The 16,253-nt window shown below is 47.0% G+C and overlaps 2 protein-coding genes across 9 annotated transcripts in view; both read right to left on the bottom strand.

Annotated features, from left to right (window-relative positions):
• POLR2F (RNA polymerase II, I and III subunit F) overlaps nt 1-16,253 on the bottom strand; it is a 242,822-nt gene that overhangs the window by 151,673 nt on the left and 74,896 nt on the right. Inside the window, exon 1 of one of the 7 annotated variants that reach the window (XM_050806409.1) lies at nt 4,085-4,094. The exons of the other annotated variants lie outside the window; for them this stretch is intronic. The gene's annotated coding sequence lies outside the window, so the exon portion shown is untranslated. Of the gene's footprint in view, nt 1-4,084; nt 4,095-16,253 lie in introns of those variants that run through there. 7 annotated transcript variants of the gene reach the window in all.
• The window catches only part of EIF3L (eukaryotic translation initiation factor 3 subunit L), a 40,142-nt gene continuing 25,614 nt past the window's right edge, over nt 1,726-16,253 (bottom strand). For both annotated transcript variants that reach the window (XM_050806212.1, XM_050806213.1), the window contains 5 exons: nt 15,450-15,604; nt 13,965-14,135; nt 11,163-11,660; nt 3,820-3,900; nt 1,726-1,934 (listed from right to left, as the gene is read on the bottom strand). In XM_050806212.1, the coding sequence (XP_050662169.1) occupies nt 1,896-1,934; nt 3,820-3,900; nt 11,163-11,660; nt 13,965-14,135; nt 15,450-15,604 (944 nt within the window). In that variant the 3' untranslated portion in view covers nt 1,726-1,895. The remainder of the gene's footprint in view (nt 1,935-3,819; nt 3,901-11,162; nt 11,661-13,964; nt 14,136-15,449; nt 15,605-16,253) is intronic.

A 16,253-nucleotide genomic window follows, 5' to 3' on the forward strand; every position in this document is an offset into this window, starting at 1 on the left:
GGCGTGGTGGCGTGCACCTGTAGTCCCAGCTACTTGGGAGGCTGAGGAAGGAGAACCACTTGAACCCTGGAGGTGGAGGTTGCAGTGAGCCGAGATCACAACATTGCACTCCAGCCTGGGCAACAAGAGCAAAACTCTGACTCAAAAAAATAAATAAATAAAAATACAAATACAAAAAATTAGCCAGGCATAGTGGCATGCAACTACTCAGGAGGCTAAGGCAGAATTGCTTGAACCTGGGAGGCAGACGTTGCAGTGAACAGAGATCGTGCCACTGCATGCCAGCCAAACAAATAAGGTCATGCTGATGGCATCCAGGGCTTAGGATATGGACATATCTTCTTGGGAACCACCAGTTCCCAATAATAATGATCAAATCAATGGGGAAAAAGAACATACTGAAAAGCTTATGAATTCCAAGTGTGGGGGAAATAGTAACTGAATATCCATTATAGGCCAGGTGCTGTACTGGGCACTCAAATAGCATTCTCATTTATTCCTCACCACTGCCCAGTGAGCCAGGTTCTGCTAACCTTATTTTATATACAAGGATCCAGGCAGAGATGTGAGGCAACTTGAAAGCAGAGGCTTCCAGTCCAAGTACCCACTACAGGGTGACAGGTATAGCACTAACACTGTGGGTAGGTGGGAAACCATTTAGCTCAGCTCCAGCAGCTGCCTAATGTGACCTTAATCAAGTCACTAACTACTGTGGGGTTCATTTCCTCATCAATAAGATGATGAACTACTACTAAACCTGAGTTGCAAGGTGTAAGTAACGTATATGGATCCCTCTTTGCATAGTTCCTGGCAGTAGGAAGTGTACAATAGTTTATTTCCAGGACCCAGCACTGCCACAATTATGTCATGAAAATTACAGAAGGTCATTTAAATTTCATAGGATTTTGTGAGGCACAAACAAAATACTGAATGTGAAAATGTCCTGTAAACCGAAATATTGTTTTATGAACAAGAGGGATTTAAGAATTCAATTTAGGGCCAGGCGCGGTGGCTCACGCCTGTAATCCCAGCACTTTGGGAGGCTGAGACGGGTGGATCACAAGGTCAGGAGATCAACACCATTCTGGCTAACACGGTGAAACCCCATTTCTACTAAAAAACACAAAAAATTAGCCGGGCGTGGTGGCAGGTGCCTGTAGTCCCAGCTACTCGGGAGGCTGAGGCAGAATGGCGGGAACCCGGGAGGCAGAGTTTGCAGTGAGCCGACATCGCGCCACTGCACTCCAGCCTGGGCGACACAGCGAGACTCCATCTCAAAAAAAAAAAAAAAAAAAGAATTCAATTTAGGCGGGGCGTGGTGGCTCATTCCTGTAATTCTGTAATCCTAGCACTTTGGGAGGCCAAGGCAGGCAAATCACTTGAGGCCAGGAGTTTGAGACCAGCCTGGCCAACATCGTAAAACCCATCTCTACTGAAAATACAAAAATTAGCTGAGTGTGGTGGCACATGCCTGTAATCCCAGCTACTTGGAAGGCTGAGGCAGAACTGCTTGAACCTGGAAGGCGGAGGATGCAGCGAGCCGAGATCACACTACTGCACTCCAGCCTGGGAGACAGAGTGAGACTCTGTCTCAAAAGCATAAAATAAAAATAATTCCATTTAAACACTAACAACTGTTGTATCCTGAAAGCATCAGGACACATGGGAAATGATGTATTACTGCCATAACCCACAAATCCTCTCCTACAATAATGAGTCAACAAATCTGGCTCCAAAGATCCTTTACTGAGATCCACGTGAAACACTTCGGTCCTTAACTTGTTAACTGAGTTGACAGGCTGATGGCTGATCTAGGTAAAGGTTTCATGGTAGCAAAAACACTTCCTGCCTATAATATATCAAAAGAGGTTCCTGAATAATGTGTGTGAATGTCGTCAAGGTCTCTGTCCCATCTTCTTCAGGGTTCGATTAAGCTAGAAGAGAAAGAAAAGCAAAGTTACACACAGGGATTTCCCCAACCCCTTTCCTATAGAGTGTATGATCACTAGGTCAGATTCCCAGCTGCTCCTCTGAAGCCAAGAAAGGAAGTCTCTGATGTGGGTGTCCACTATGAGTATGCAAAGCTGTGACATTCATATGGCCCTGCACAGTTCATGCAGATTGTTCTTTTACCTGCCCTTCACACTCAACAAACCCATACCCAACACTGCTCTATCCATCTGACAGAAAAAGGATTCAGAGTGGCCAGATTTTCAAGGTTACTAGTTCAGTTAGGGGAAGAATCAGCAGCTTTCTCCTTTCACAAGAACAGGATCCTTGTTAGAAGACAGCTCTAGCCCACTGCCCTGACAGATGTGATCTAAACAGCCAGAAAGTAAAAAGCAGCAGGGCTGTTAGGATCCTGCAGGAAGAGCCTGACCTCTGCTGGAGAACTCAAAGCACCAGGACACAGTAGCCCCAGCAATGGCCATAAAGAGAGACCCACACCCTTACAGTGTTTGACCTGACCCATAAGACCTCTCCTAGGGCAAGACAAGGAATGCACCAAGTATGTCAAAACAGAGTTTCCTGTCCTCCAGCCTGCAGGAACTAGCCAGACCTGTCTAAGTTGGAAAACAATGCCAAATGGGGAGGGATGGGCAAGAGCAGGCAGTGAATCCACCCATATTAGGAAATACCAGGGAGGGAGAGGAGCGCTGGCCACCCGCAGAGGGAGATCTTGGAAAGAGATGCTCTGGAGAAGGCTGATGCAGCAATTCCTACAGGCCCAACCCCACTCCCCAAACCCCAAGCAGCCAGCCAGTCTAGCTTGAAAATTTAAAGGGCCAACCTCAGGCTTTCTTTTGCAGTGGCACGATCTCTGCTCACTGCAGCCTCCACCTCCTAGGTTCGAGTGATTCTCCCGCCTCAACCTTCTGCATAGATGGGATTACAGGCATGCACCACCACACCCAGTTAATTTTTTATTTTTAGTAGACACGAGGTTTCACCATGTGGCCAGGCTGGTCTTAAACTCCTAATCTCAAGTTTGGCCTCCCAAAGTGCTGGGATTACAGGCATGAGCCACTGCGCCCGGTCTCTTTTTCTTTCTTTCTTTTCTCTTGAGACAGGGTCTTGCTCTGTTGCCCAGGCTAGAGGGCAGTAGGCTTTCTTAATAACAGAAATGAAAAATTTTAAAAGGCCGGGCATGGTGGCTAATGCCTGTAATCCCAACACTTTGGGAAGCTAAGGCAGGCTGGATCACTTGAGGCCAGGAGCTAGAGACCAGCCTGGCCAACATGGTGAAACCTCATCTCTACCAAAAATTCAAAAATTAGCTGGGTGTGGTGGCACATGTCTGTAATTCCAGCTATGCGGGAGTCTGAGGTGGGAGGCTGAGGCGGGAGACTCGCTTGAACCTGGGAGGCAGAGGTTGCAGTGAGCCAAGATCACATGACAGTATAAGACTCCGTCTCAAAATAAATAAAGAAATAAAAATTTAAAAAATGTTAACTCTTGGCTGGGCGTGGTGGCTCACGCCTGTAATCCCAGCACTTTGGGAGGCCAAGGCGGGTGGATCACAGGGTCAGGGGAGCGAGACCATCCTGGCTAACACGGTGAAACCCTGTCTCTACTAAAAATGCAAAAAATTAGCTGGGCATGGTGGCGGGTGCCTGTACTCCCAGCTACTCGGTACTTGGGAGGGTGAAGCAGGAAAATGTTGTGAACTCAGGAGGCGGAGCTTGAGATCGCACCACTGCACTCCAGCCTGGGCGACAGAGCTCTGTCTCAAAAAAACAAAAAAAATGTAAACTCTCGATTCAGTTCCTAAGCCCTGTCTTGAGCCAACAAAAACCCCTCTTCTCTCAGATCTCTCACCTCCTCAAATTTGTGGATCTGACGGATGAAGAAATCCCCATACCGCCTGGCGACCTTGGTGTCCGCGATGTGGATCATGTCCTGTGGAGGAAAGCAGAGTCAGGGAAGAGGAGGAGTCAGGTGGAGGAGCAGGGCCATCTAACCCAGGAGCCACCATGGACTTTCAAGTGACAAATGATAGTGTTAGATGTAAAGGCGGGGAAAAGACCACTGGAAAAACACCACCAGTTAACAGTAAGTCACTCTCTCTAGAGAGTTCTTTCTCCCCCCCTTTTTCTTTTTTTGAGACGGAGTTTTGCTTTTGTCGCCCAGGCTGGAAGTTCAATGGCACGATCTCAGCTCACTGCAACGTCTGCCTACAGGGTTCAAGCAATTCTCCTGCCTCAGCTTCCCGAGTAAGTGGGATTAGAGGTGCCCGCCATCTTGTCTGGCTAATTTTTGTATTTTTAGTAGAGATGAGGTTTCACCATGTTGGTCAGGCTGGTCTCGAACTCCTGACCTCAGGTGAACCACTCGCCTTAGCTTCCCAAAGTGCTGGGATTACAGGCGTGAGCCACCGCACCCGGTCAAGTTTATATATTTTTTTTTAATCAATTCATTTGTACTTTTATTTTCTAGACTTTTATTTTTGTCTTTTATTTATTTTTTTTGAGACAGTCTCACTCTGTCGCCCAGGCTGGAGTGCAGTGGTGCGATCTCAGCTCACTGCAAGTTCCGCCTCCTGGGTTCACACCATTCTCCTGCCTCAGCCTCCTGAGTACCGAGTAGCTGGGACTACAGGTGCCCGCCACCATGCCCAGCTAATTTTTTGCATTTTTAGTAGAGACAGGGTTTCACCATGTTAGCCAGGATGGTCTCAATCCCCTGACTTTGTGATCCACCCGCCTCGGCCTCCCAAAGTACTGGGATTACAGGTGTGAGCCACTACGCCCGGCCTAGTCTTTTTTATTTGGGGAATAAAGATGTTTATGCTGGCCGGGCACGGTGACTCACGCCTGTAATCCCAGTGCTTTGGGAGGCTGGGAGCTCGAGACCAGCCTGATCAACATGGTGAAACCCCATCTCCACTAAAAATACAAAAATTAGCTGGGCATAGTGATGGGCACCTGTAATCCCAGCTACGTGGCAGGCTGAGGCAGGAGAATCACCTGAACCCGGGAGGCAGAGGCTGCAGTGAGCCAAGATTGTGTTATTGCACTCCAGCCTTGGCAACAGAGACTCCATTTCAAAAAAAAAGTTTCCGCGTCTACACTGTTGATAAAATTGCAAATTCATCCAATCTTCAAATTTTGTTTTTAGCTGAAAATATTTTGAACACCGTTTTACTTTAAAAGTTTCTACATCCTCTAGGTTAAGACCTAAGAACATTCTAAATCTCTGATAGGATTTCTTTCAAGTTAAGAAAGAAGAGTCAGGCCGGGCGCGGTGGCTCACGCCTGTAATCCCAGCACTTTGGGAGGCCGAGACGGGAGGATCACGAGGTCAGGAGATCGAGACCATCCTGGCTAACACGGTGAAACCCCGTCTCTACTAAAAAATACAAAAAACTAGCCGGGCGAGGTGGCGGGCGCCTGTAGTCCCAGCTACTCGGGAGGCTGAGGCAGGAGAATGGCGTGAACCCGGGAGGCGGAGCTTGCAGTGAGCTGAGATCCGGCCACCGCACTCCAGCCTGGGTGACAGAGCGAGACTCCGTCTCAAAAAAAAAAAAAAAGAAGAGTCAAAAAGGGAGAAAAAAAGAAGCACTTTGCCAAAGACGAACCTGAACCAGCACCAGAGGAATAACAATAAAACATGCACTAAATAATAACCAAATGGCCAATTCTTAGGATAAATGTTTTGTTAAACCACCCAGATTAGTTGAGAATAGCTAGGCTGGTAATTAAGAGGTGACAGAAGGATGCAGGAGGCTACTATAATTGCCAAAGAATGTATATATGTCAGGTATTGAGAAAAAACTAGGCCAAGCATGGTGGTTGACGCCTGTAATCCCAGCACTTTGGGAGGCAGAGGTGGGCAGACAACCTGAACCCAAGGAGTTTGCATTTGAGACCAGGCTGGGCAACATGGTAAAACTCCATCTCTACAAAAAATACAAAAATTAGCCAGATGTGGTGGTGCACTCCTGTAGTCCCAGCTACTTGGGAGGCTGAGGTAGGAAGGTCACCTGAGCTCCCAGGAGTTGAAGCTGCAGTGAGCCGTGATTTTTGCCACTGCACCCCAGCCTGGACAACTGGAGGAGTAAGATGCTATCTCCAAATAAAAAAAAAAAAAAAAAGGAGGAAAAAAACCAGGCTTGACATGATTCTGGCAAGGGAGAGTTTTATTTTTCTTTATTTATGTATTTATTTATTTTTAGAGACAGGGTCTCACTTTGTTACCCAGGCTGGAACGCAGTGGCTAGATCGTAGTTCACTGTAGCCTCAAAAGCCTGGGCTCAAGTCATCCTCCTGCCTCAGCCTTCTAAGGCAGGGGCTATAAGGGACTCCCTCCCATAGCTGGGACTACAAGTACACGCTACCAAGCCTGGCTGAGTTTTCTTTGATTTATAAAAGCATGATTTATAACAGTATTGGAAAACTTCCACTATTGACGTGTTATTACTTTTGGCAAAACTGTTTGTATCGGGGTAGCTAACTTATGCCAAAAACCAAATCTTCCAGAAGTCATAAAAATGAAATGAGAGTATTTATTTTAAAGCAAGATGAACTTGCAAAAACAGACTACCCAAACTGACCTAGAAATTCCACAACTAGATATATAGCTGAAAATTAAAAACATATGTTCACATAATAACTTCTAAATGAATATTCACAGCAGCACTATTCCTAAACCAAAAAGTGAAAAAAGGAACAAAAAAACCCAAAAATCCCAAATGTCCAACAACTAACAAATGGATAAACAAAATGCAGTACCTTAATACATGGGATATTATTCAGCTATAAAAGGAATGTACTGACACATGCTATAACACGGATGAAACTTGAAGACATGTTCAGTGAAAGAACCCAAACACAAAAGCCCATATATTACATGATTCCACTTATCTGAAATGTCAAATGCAGAGAGACCAAAAGCAGATTACTGGTTTGCCAGGGGATGGCAAAAAGGGGGAACTGGGGAACTGCAAATGACTGCTAGTGGGTAGGGAGCTGCTTCTTGGGGGGACAGAAATGTTTTGGAATTAGACAGTGGAAATGGTTGCAAAACACTGTGAACATACTAATAACCACTGAATTGCTCATTCGTTCATTCATTCAATTTATTTATTATTATTATTTTTTTGAGATTGAGTCTCGCTCTGGCGCCCAGGCTGGAGTGCAGTGGCGCAATCTCGGCTCACTACGTGCTCCGCCTCCTGGGTTCATGCCATTCTCCTGCCTCAGCCTCCTGAGTAGCTGGGACTACAGGTGCCCGCCACTACACCCAGCTCATTTTTTGTATTTTTAGTAGAGATGGGGTTTCACCGTGTTAACCAGGATGGTCTCGATCTCCTGACCTCGTGATCCACCAGCCTCGGCCTCCCAAAGTGCTGGGATTACAGGTGTGAGCTACCGCGCCTGGCCCATTCAATTTATTTATTTATTTATTTATTTATTTATTTATTTTTTTTTTTTGAGACGGAGTCTCGCTGTGTTGCCCAGGCTGGAGTGCAGTGGCCGGATCTCAGCTCACTGCAAGCTCCGCCCCCCGGGTTTACGCCATTCTCCTGCCTCAGCCTCCCGAGTAGCTGGGACTACAGGCGCCCGCCACCTTGCCCGGCTAGTTTTTTGTATTTTTTAGTAGAGACAGGGTTTCACCGTGTTAGCCAGGATGGTCTCGATCTCCTGACCTCGTGATCCGCCCGTCTCGGCCTCCCAAAGTGCTGGGATTACAGGCTTGAGCCACCGCGCCCGGCCCATTCAATTTATTTATGGAGACAGGGTCTCACTCTGTCACCTAGGCTGGAGTGCAGTGGCGTGGTCTTGGCTCACTGCAACCTCCACCTCCTAGGCTAAAGCAATTCTTGTGCCTCAGCCTCCCAAGTAGCTGGGATTACAGGCATGCACTACTACACTCAGTTAATTTGTGTATCTAAATAAATAAATAAAAACAAAAATCTTATCAGACATTAAAATGTCCAGCTTGAACTTAACAGTACCAGTGAAAACTAACACCGTTCTTCAACCCGCCTCCCCTCCTGAGAGGAAGCTACTGCTATGTTGCTTGTTTATCCTTCTGGAAAGAACTTGATGCATACACAGGCATACACAAATGTATTACTAGTCACTCTGTAAAAATCTTTCTTGTATTTTTTGTAATATACAAACCATCCAAATGTTAATCAACAGGAGAATGGATAAACTGCAGTACAATAACAACAGTAGATGCTGGACTATCAGAACAACAAACACGAAGGAATCACTGCTACATACAATGGATGGTGACTCACTCAATTATAATGTTGGGCAAAAGAAGCCAGACTTAAAAGAGTACATACTATGTAATTCCATTATATAAAGTTCACAAACAGGCAGCACTAACCCAAGGTGTTAGACATCAGGACAGGACAGGCGCAGTGGCTCACACCTGTAATCCCTGCGTTTTGGGAGGCCAAGGTAGGAGGATCACTTGAAACTAGCCTGGGCAACAAAGTGAGACCCTGTTTCTATAAAGTAAAAACTTAAAATCAGCTGGGAACAATGGTGCATATCAGAGTTCGAGACCAGACTGGGCAACATGGCGAAATCCCATCTCTACTAAAAATACAAAAAATTAGCCAGTCGTGGTGATGTGCGCCTGTAATCCCAGCTACTTGGGAGGATGAGGTAGGACAATCACCTGAGCCCAGGAAGTTGAGGCTGCAGTGAGCTGAGATTGCACCACGGCACTACAGCCTGGGCAACTAGAGCGAGACCTTGTCTTAAAAAAAAAAAAGAAACTAGCCGGGCGCGGTGGCGGGCGCCTGTAGTCCCAGCTACTCGAGAGGCTGAGGCAGGAGAATGGCATGAACCTGGGAGCCGGAGCTTGTAGTGAGCCGAGATCCGGCCACTGCACTCCAACCTGGGCGGCAGAGCGAGACTCTGTCTCAAAAAAAAAAAAAAAAAAAAAAAAGAGAGGCCGGATGCAGTGGCTCACGTCTGTAATCTCAGCACTTTGGTAGGCTGAGATGGGCGGATCAACGAGGTCAAGAGATTCAGACCATCCTGGCTAACACGGTGAAACCCCGTCTCTACTAAAAAATGCAAAAAATTACCCGGGCGTGGTGGTGGGTGCCTGTAGTCCCAGTTACTCAGGAGGCTGAGGTAGGAGAACGGCGTGAACCTGGGAGGTGGAGGTTACAGTGAGCTGAGATCGCACCACTGCACTCCAGCCTGGGCGACAGAGCGAGACGTCTCAAAAACAAATAAATAAATAAAATTTTTTTAAAAGGCCAGACACGGTGGCTCATGCCTGTAATCCCAGCACTTTGGGAGGCCGAGGCGGGCAGATCACGAGGTCAGGAGTTCGAGATCAGTCTGGTCAACATAGTGAAACCCTGTCTCTATTAACAATACACAAAAAATTAGCTGGGTGCGGTAGTGTGCGTCTGTAATCCCAGCTACTCAGGAGGCTGAGGCAGGAGAATCGCATGAACTCGGGAGGCGGAGGTTGCAGTGAGCCAAGATCGTGCCACTGCACTCCAGCCTGGGCGACAGAATGAGACTCCGTCTCAAAAAAAAAAAGCTTTGTGCAGTGGCAGTATGGCCAATGAAGGTTATGTGAGGTGTGATTATTGCTAACTAAAAATAAAAAAATTTAAAAGGCAGCAGGACAATGGCTTCCCACTTGTAAAGTACTCCAACAGTCTACAAAGCACCATCCCCCTTTCTCCAACCTCATCTACATAGCCTCCTTTCTCAGGCCACTCGGGCATACCGCAGGTGTCCCTTAAACTTACTGGCCTCACTCCTCTTCGGGGCCTTTGCTCTAACTATTCCTTTGCCTGGAAGGCTCTTCCTCCAGGTATCTGGGGAGCATTTTTTTTTCTTGAGACAGAGTCTTGCTCTGTTGCCAGGCTAGAGTGCAGTGGCGCGATCTCAGCTCACTGCAACCTCTGCCTCCCGGTTCAAGTGATTCTCCTGCCTCAGCCTCCCAGGTAGCTGGGACTACAAGCATGTACCACCATGCCCAGCTAATTTATTTTTAGTAGAGATGGGGTTTCACCATGTTGGCTAGGATGGTCTTGATCTCTTGACCTCATGATCCGTCCACCTCGGCCTCCCAAAGTGCTGGGATTACAGGCAAGAGACACCATGTACGGCCTTTGGTGAGCTAGTAAGAATCCTCCACCGGGTGGATTGCTTGAGGTCAGGAGTTTGAGACTAGCCTGGCCAACATGACAAAACCCTGTCTCTACTAAAAATACAAAAATTAGCCATGTGTGATGGCAGCCTCTTATAATCCCAGCTACTCAGGAGGCTGAGGCAGGAGAATTGCTTGAATCTGGGAGGCAGAGGTTGCAGTAAGCCGAGACTGCATCACTGCACTCAAGCCTGGGCAACAGACTAAGACTGTCAAAAAATAAACAAACCAAAAACCACTCCCTTCAAGTCTTAGCTTAGCTTAAACTTCACTTTCTCAACAAAGCCTGTCTGAACACCATATTTAACACTGCAACCTGTGCCTCCCACCACCTCTTCCTCCCTTTACTCTGCAGTGCTTGGCAACCTCTTATTACATAGTTTAATTATAACATCTATTGTTAGCTGGGCATGTTGGCTCACGCCTGTAATCCCAGCACTTTGGGTAGCCAAGGGTAGCAGATCACCTGAGGTCAGGAGTTTGACACCAGCCTGACCAACATGGAGAAACTCCATTTCTACCAAAAATACAAAATTAGTTGGGCGTGGTGGCACATGCCTCTAATCCCAGCTACTCAGGAGGCTGGGGAAGGAGAATCGCTTGAACCTGGGAGGCGGAGGTTGTGGTGAGCCAAGATGGTGCCATCACATTCCAGCCTGGGCAACAAGAGCGAAATTCTGTCTCAAAACAAAAACAAAAACAAAAACAAAAAACAAAACAAAACAAAAAAACCCCAAAAAACATCTATTGTTTATCTCGTGTTTTTTTTTGTAAACAGAGACAAGGTCTCACTACATTGCCCAGGCTGGTCTTGAACTCCTGGGCTATAGTGATCCTCCTACCCCAGCCTCCCCTAAAGTACTAGTATTACCAGCGTGAACCACCGCGCCTGGCACCTTGTGACAGTACCACAAGGGCAGGAATCTCTGATCTTGTTCCCCGATATACTTTCATGTGCCCACAATAGTGAATGAAAGATAGTGAACACTTAATACAAGACCCCAAGCCCGGGGACAGCATACCTTATCAATGTAGAAGTCAACCTCTGAGGCTGACTGAAATTCACCATCCAGGGCTGAGATGCCGCTGGTCCACACCAGATTCTTCATCTTGTGTTTGAAGACAAGAAGCTGGATCCGGAACTCCTGCTCTGTGAGGTCCAGGAAGCCAGCCAGCTTGGCCACAGGCATGGTGGTGTAGAGCTTGAGGAAGCTGCGGATGGTGGAAAGCTGGGCCTGCTGCTGCACTTCATCAGAAAACACCTTCAGCTGCTGCAGGAAGGGCTCTTTGTGGTAGTTGGGGTGCACATTATCATAGTTGGGCACTACAGGCGACAGGAACTTGGGGCAGGAGTAACTGAAAAGTTCTTCATAGACTTGTGGGTCACCTTTCTGCATGCGCAGCATCTTGTCCCCGTATTTCTCCCGCAGCTGGAGGTGAATGCTCTCATCAATACGCATGGGGTACATAGTGAGGGCAATGGCCAGCAGCGCATGCATCTGCTCATTCTGCTTGTTAATCTGGGAATGGGGTGGAGAGTTGTACCCGGTCAAATAAGATGGACTTCCTGAGGTCCCCACCGTCAGTCAACTGGCCTCACCATTCTCTGCACAGATCTTTGACTTACCCAGTTGTCTCATACCAGCCACTGAATTTACCCCACCTCTCTTCCAATCCTCCCTCTAGATCTACTTAACTTCCATCCTAGCTCCAGATCCTCCTTAGCCATTTCCTGGATTCCTTACTGGCACCTCTGCCTTAGTCTCTCCAGTTTGTCCCACACATCACTAGCAGGTCAATCCTTTTACACCAGTTAGGATCGAGTTACCCAAAACCTTTGATGCGACTTTGATGCCGACAGAATATAGACTAAACAGTCATGTGCTGTGCAACAACGTTTCAGTCAACAACGGGTCATGGGCCACATATAGGATGGTGATCCTACAAGATTATAATCCTGTATTTTTACTGTATCTTTTCTGTTCAGATACACAAATACCTTGTGTTACAACTGCCTATGTTATTCAGTACAGTAATATGTTCTAGAAGTTTGTAGCCAAGGAGCCATAGGCTATACCATGCAGCCTGGGTATGTAGTAGGTTATCCCATCTAGGTTTGTGTAAGTACACTCTAGGATGTTCACACAACAAAATCACCAAACGGTGCATTTCTCAGAATGTATCTGCAGCATCAAAGGACACGGGACTATACTTTACCTGGGTTAATGAAGGTTCTCAGAATCCAATAACCCAATTCCTACTGCCTATTTGCCCTCCAGCCAAAACGGTTTATTGTGCTGCTGCATCACCACACCTTCAAGTCTCAACCACTTTGCTCATGCTATTCTCTGCCTAGGAAGCTCCTCCCAATTCTATGTATGCTTTGAACCCATCCTCCTTCCCATCAATATCCACACCTTATTTTTTTTTTTTTTTTTTTTTTGAGACGGAGTCTCGCTCTGTCACCCAGGCTGGAGTGCAGTGGCCGGATCTCGGCTCACTGCAAGCTCTGCCTCCCGGGTTCGCGCCATTCTCCTGCCTCAGCCTCCGGAGTAGCTGGGACTACAGGCGCCCGCCACCTCACCCGGCTAGTTTTTTGTATTTTTTAGTAGAGATGGGGTTTCACCGTGTTAGCCAGGATGGTCTCGATCTCCTGACCTCGTGATCCACCCGTCTCGGCCTCCCAAAGTGCTGGGATTACAGGCGTGAGCCACCACGCCCGGCCCACACCTTATATTAAAACACTCAGAAGCCAGTGAACACTCTGATGTTTGTATTTTTCTTTTTTTTTTGAGACGGAGTCTTGCTCTGTCGCCCAGGCTGGAGTGCAGTGGCCGGATCTCAGCTCATTGCAAGCTCCGCCTCCCGGGTTCACGCCATTCTCCTGCCTCAGCCTACCGAGCAGCTGCGACTACAGGTGCCCGCCACTTCGCCGGGCTAGTTTTTTGTATTTTTTAGTAGAGACAGGGTTTCACTGTGTTAGCCAGGATGGTCTTGATCTCCTGACCTCGTGATCCGCCCGTCTCGGCCTCCCAAAGTGCTGGGATTACAGGCTTGAGCCACCGCGCCTGGCCTGATGTTCATATTGATGCTGAATAAATAAATGTAGGCACTGCTGGAGGATATAATTGAAACAAAAGATATTATCATCAAGATGTTAATGATCTGAGATAACAGGCATCACAACAGAAACTCTTAAAGAGAGTATGCTAGCCATTAAAACATCATTTTGGCCGGGGGTGGTGGCTCACGCCTATAATCCCAACACTTTGGGAGGCCAAGGTGGATGGATCACCTGAGGTCAGGAGTTCGAGACCAGCCTGGCCAAATGGTGAAACCCCATCTCTACTAAAAATACAAAAATCAGCTGGATGCGATGGCACATGTCTGTAGTCCCAGCTACTCAGGAGGCTAAGGCTGGAGAATCACTTGAACCCAGGAAGCAGAGGTTGCAGTGAGCTGAGACCGCACCACTGCACTCCAGCCTGGGTGACAGAGACTTGGTCTCAAAAAAAAAAAAAAATTAGCCGCTGAGCCGCTGTTGTGTCTGTTGTGTGCACTTTTAGACCCAGCTATTGGGAAGGCTGAGATAGGATGATCGCCTGATCCCAGGAGGTTGAGGCTGACGTGAGCTGTGACTGCGTCACTGCACTCCAGCTGGGTGATCTACTAGTAGGCACAATCATCATAGAGCACTCTACAGCCGTGAACTCCTGGCTTAAAATTGCAATATTTTGGATGGTGTTTACCAAGAACGGTTGGCATAGGTGCCAAGGAGCCCTCTGATTAGAAAGGTCATTGGTGGCAGGCAGAGTCCCCCTTACCATCTCATACTTGTATGTGGTCCTCTGAAACATGCTCTTGGTCCTCTGGATGTAGAGGAGGATGTTGGCGAAGACCCGGATGGCATCCTGGTAGCGACGCATCATCAAATATGCAAACCCAACATAATAGTATGTGGTGACCTGGCACTCTGGCACGCGGGAATACATACTCTGCAGAAGGAGGTGGAACATACATCCATGAGTCTCAATTCATCCTAGATAGAACCAGAGGTAGAAACACCAAGAGTTTTCCCTGCAGAGCCCTGAACTATCCAGAGGAAGCTCTGCAGTTCCAGAGTTTGAGAGCCCATCTTCCTATTCATCAATTAAGTTGTATGTTTTGAGGAATCCATTTTCTTAGCTGTAACAAGAAGGTTCTGGATCAGGTAATTCCTAAAATCTCTTTCAGCTCCAAAATGCTATACATCTCAGTTTTGTTATTTTTCCTTGTTTTTTCAATTAAGTCCTTTTGGACAGGGAAGACAGAAACACATACACACACATGAACCAAACACCAAATAAAAAGTATCTGTAATATTTTTCTGTGGTTAGGAAGAACACAACAGCTAACCATGTATCAATGAACATACCATCTCAGAATTACATCTTTACTTCTTTTTTTTTTTTCTGGGATGGAATCCTGTTCTGTCACCCAGGCTGGAGTGCTATGGTGTGATCTCGGCTCACTGCAACCTCTGCCTCCCAGGTTCAAGTGATTCTCCTACCTCAGCCTCCTGAGTAGCTGGGATTACAAGTGCCCACCATCACACCCAGCTAGCTTTTTTTTTTTTTTTTTTTTTTTTGTATTTTTAGCAGAGACAGGGTTTCACCATGTTGGCCAGGCTGGCCTCGAACTCCTGACCTCGAGCGATCCACTTGCCTCAGCGTCCCAAAGTGCTGGGATTACAGGCGTAAGCCACTGCAACTGGCCTTCTCAATCCTTTAGCAAAACGTGAAGAGTAAAGAACTGCCATGGGCCAGGTGCAGTGGCTCACACCTGTAATCCCAGCACTTCGGGAGGTCAAGGTGGGTGGATCAGGAGGTCAGGAGATTGAGACCATCCTGGCCAACACGGTGAAACCCCATCTCTACTAAAATAAAATAAAATAAAAAAATTAGCTGGGCATGGTGGTGCATGCCTGTAGTCCCAGCTACTCAGGAGGCTGAGGCAGGGGAATTGCTTGAACCCAGGAGAAGGAGGTTGCAGTGAGTCGAGATGCGCCACTGCACTCCAGCCTGGCGACAGAGCAAGCTGCCATGATCACTCCATTTTGAAAACAGAATAAAAAACTGTCATTAACTATCAAAATCGTCCAGGTCCAGCTTTTTACCACAGCTGTTTGCCCAGTTTTAGTCTCAACTTTCAATGGCCTGAGGGAAGAGTCCTCTTTCCTCTCCTGGAAATTTGTCCTAAGAGATCAGAGTGGTTCTCTAGAAATACATATTCTGGCTCTGGCAAGAAGGGCCAGAGGCAACAGGCATCACCTTCTTGTTCAGTTCGATGTTCTCCAGCACCTTGATAGCCTGGTAGTAATCTCCTAACAGGGAGTGCAGGCGGAGGAGCCCCACCAGGCTGAAGTAACCAAGCATTTTGTAGAGGGAGTGCCGCCCATACTCCCCAGCCACACTCTCGGGGTCACCTGAAAAAGAGAGACACCGTGAATACTCTGATAGGAGGCAGGTAAAGGCATGTATACCTGACCTCTGATTGTTACTCAGTAGGCATCTCACCTACTGCCAGCCTTGAAAGCTTCCCTCAATTGGGAATCACTTCAAAGGAATACCAAGAAACAGCAAAACCAATCTCATACTAATCTTAAATTTACCAATATTTGCTTACAGGGTGGCAGTTCAGTCTGCTTATTTTTTTTTGGTTCCAACACATGAAAAGGCCCCTCTCATCAGTAAAATACATCCATGAACACTCCTCCTTTCAGAACGCACATGAGGTCAAAGCTATTTTCCTAATAACAACACTAAGATGCTACTTGCCCTTCCCACTAAGTTGAATTTTACATGATGCAAACGCTATGTTGGGTAAAATTACTGTTAACTTAAGCATAAATCAGGTAGCGACACAAAATTGTACTGATAGTCACTGTATTGTTCCTTGCCATGCATTTGCACTAAAAGAACTAGTCCTTAGCCAGGCATGGTGGCTTGGACCTGTAATCCCAGCTACTTGGGAGGCTGAGGTGGGAGGATTTGCTTGAGCCCAGGTACCATATCTGAATAACCAGAGTTTGTATCAGTTTTTGTTGTTGTTATTTGTTTGTTTTGAGACACAGA

This window comes from Macaca thibetana, chromosome 10 (assembly GCF_024542745.1).
Source record: "Macaca thibetana thibetana isolate TM-01 chromosome 10, ASM2454274v1, whole genome shotgun sequence".
Taxonomy (NCBI): Eukaryota; Metazoa; Chordata; class Mammalia; order Primates; family Cercopithecidae; genus Macaca; species Macaca thibetana.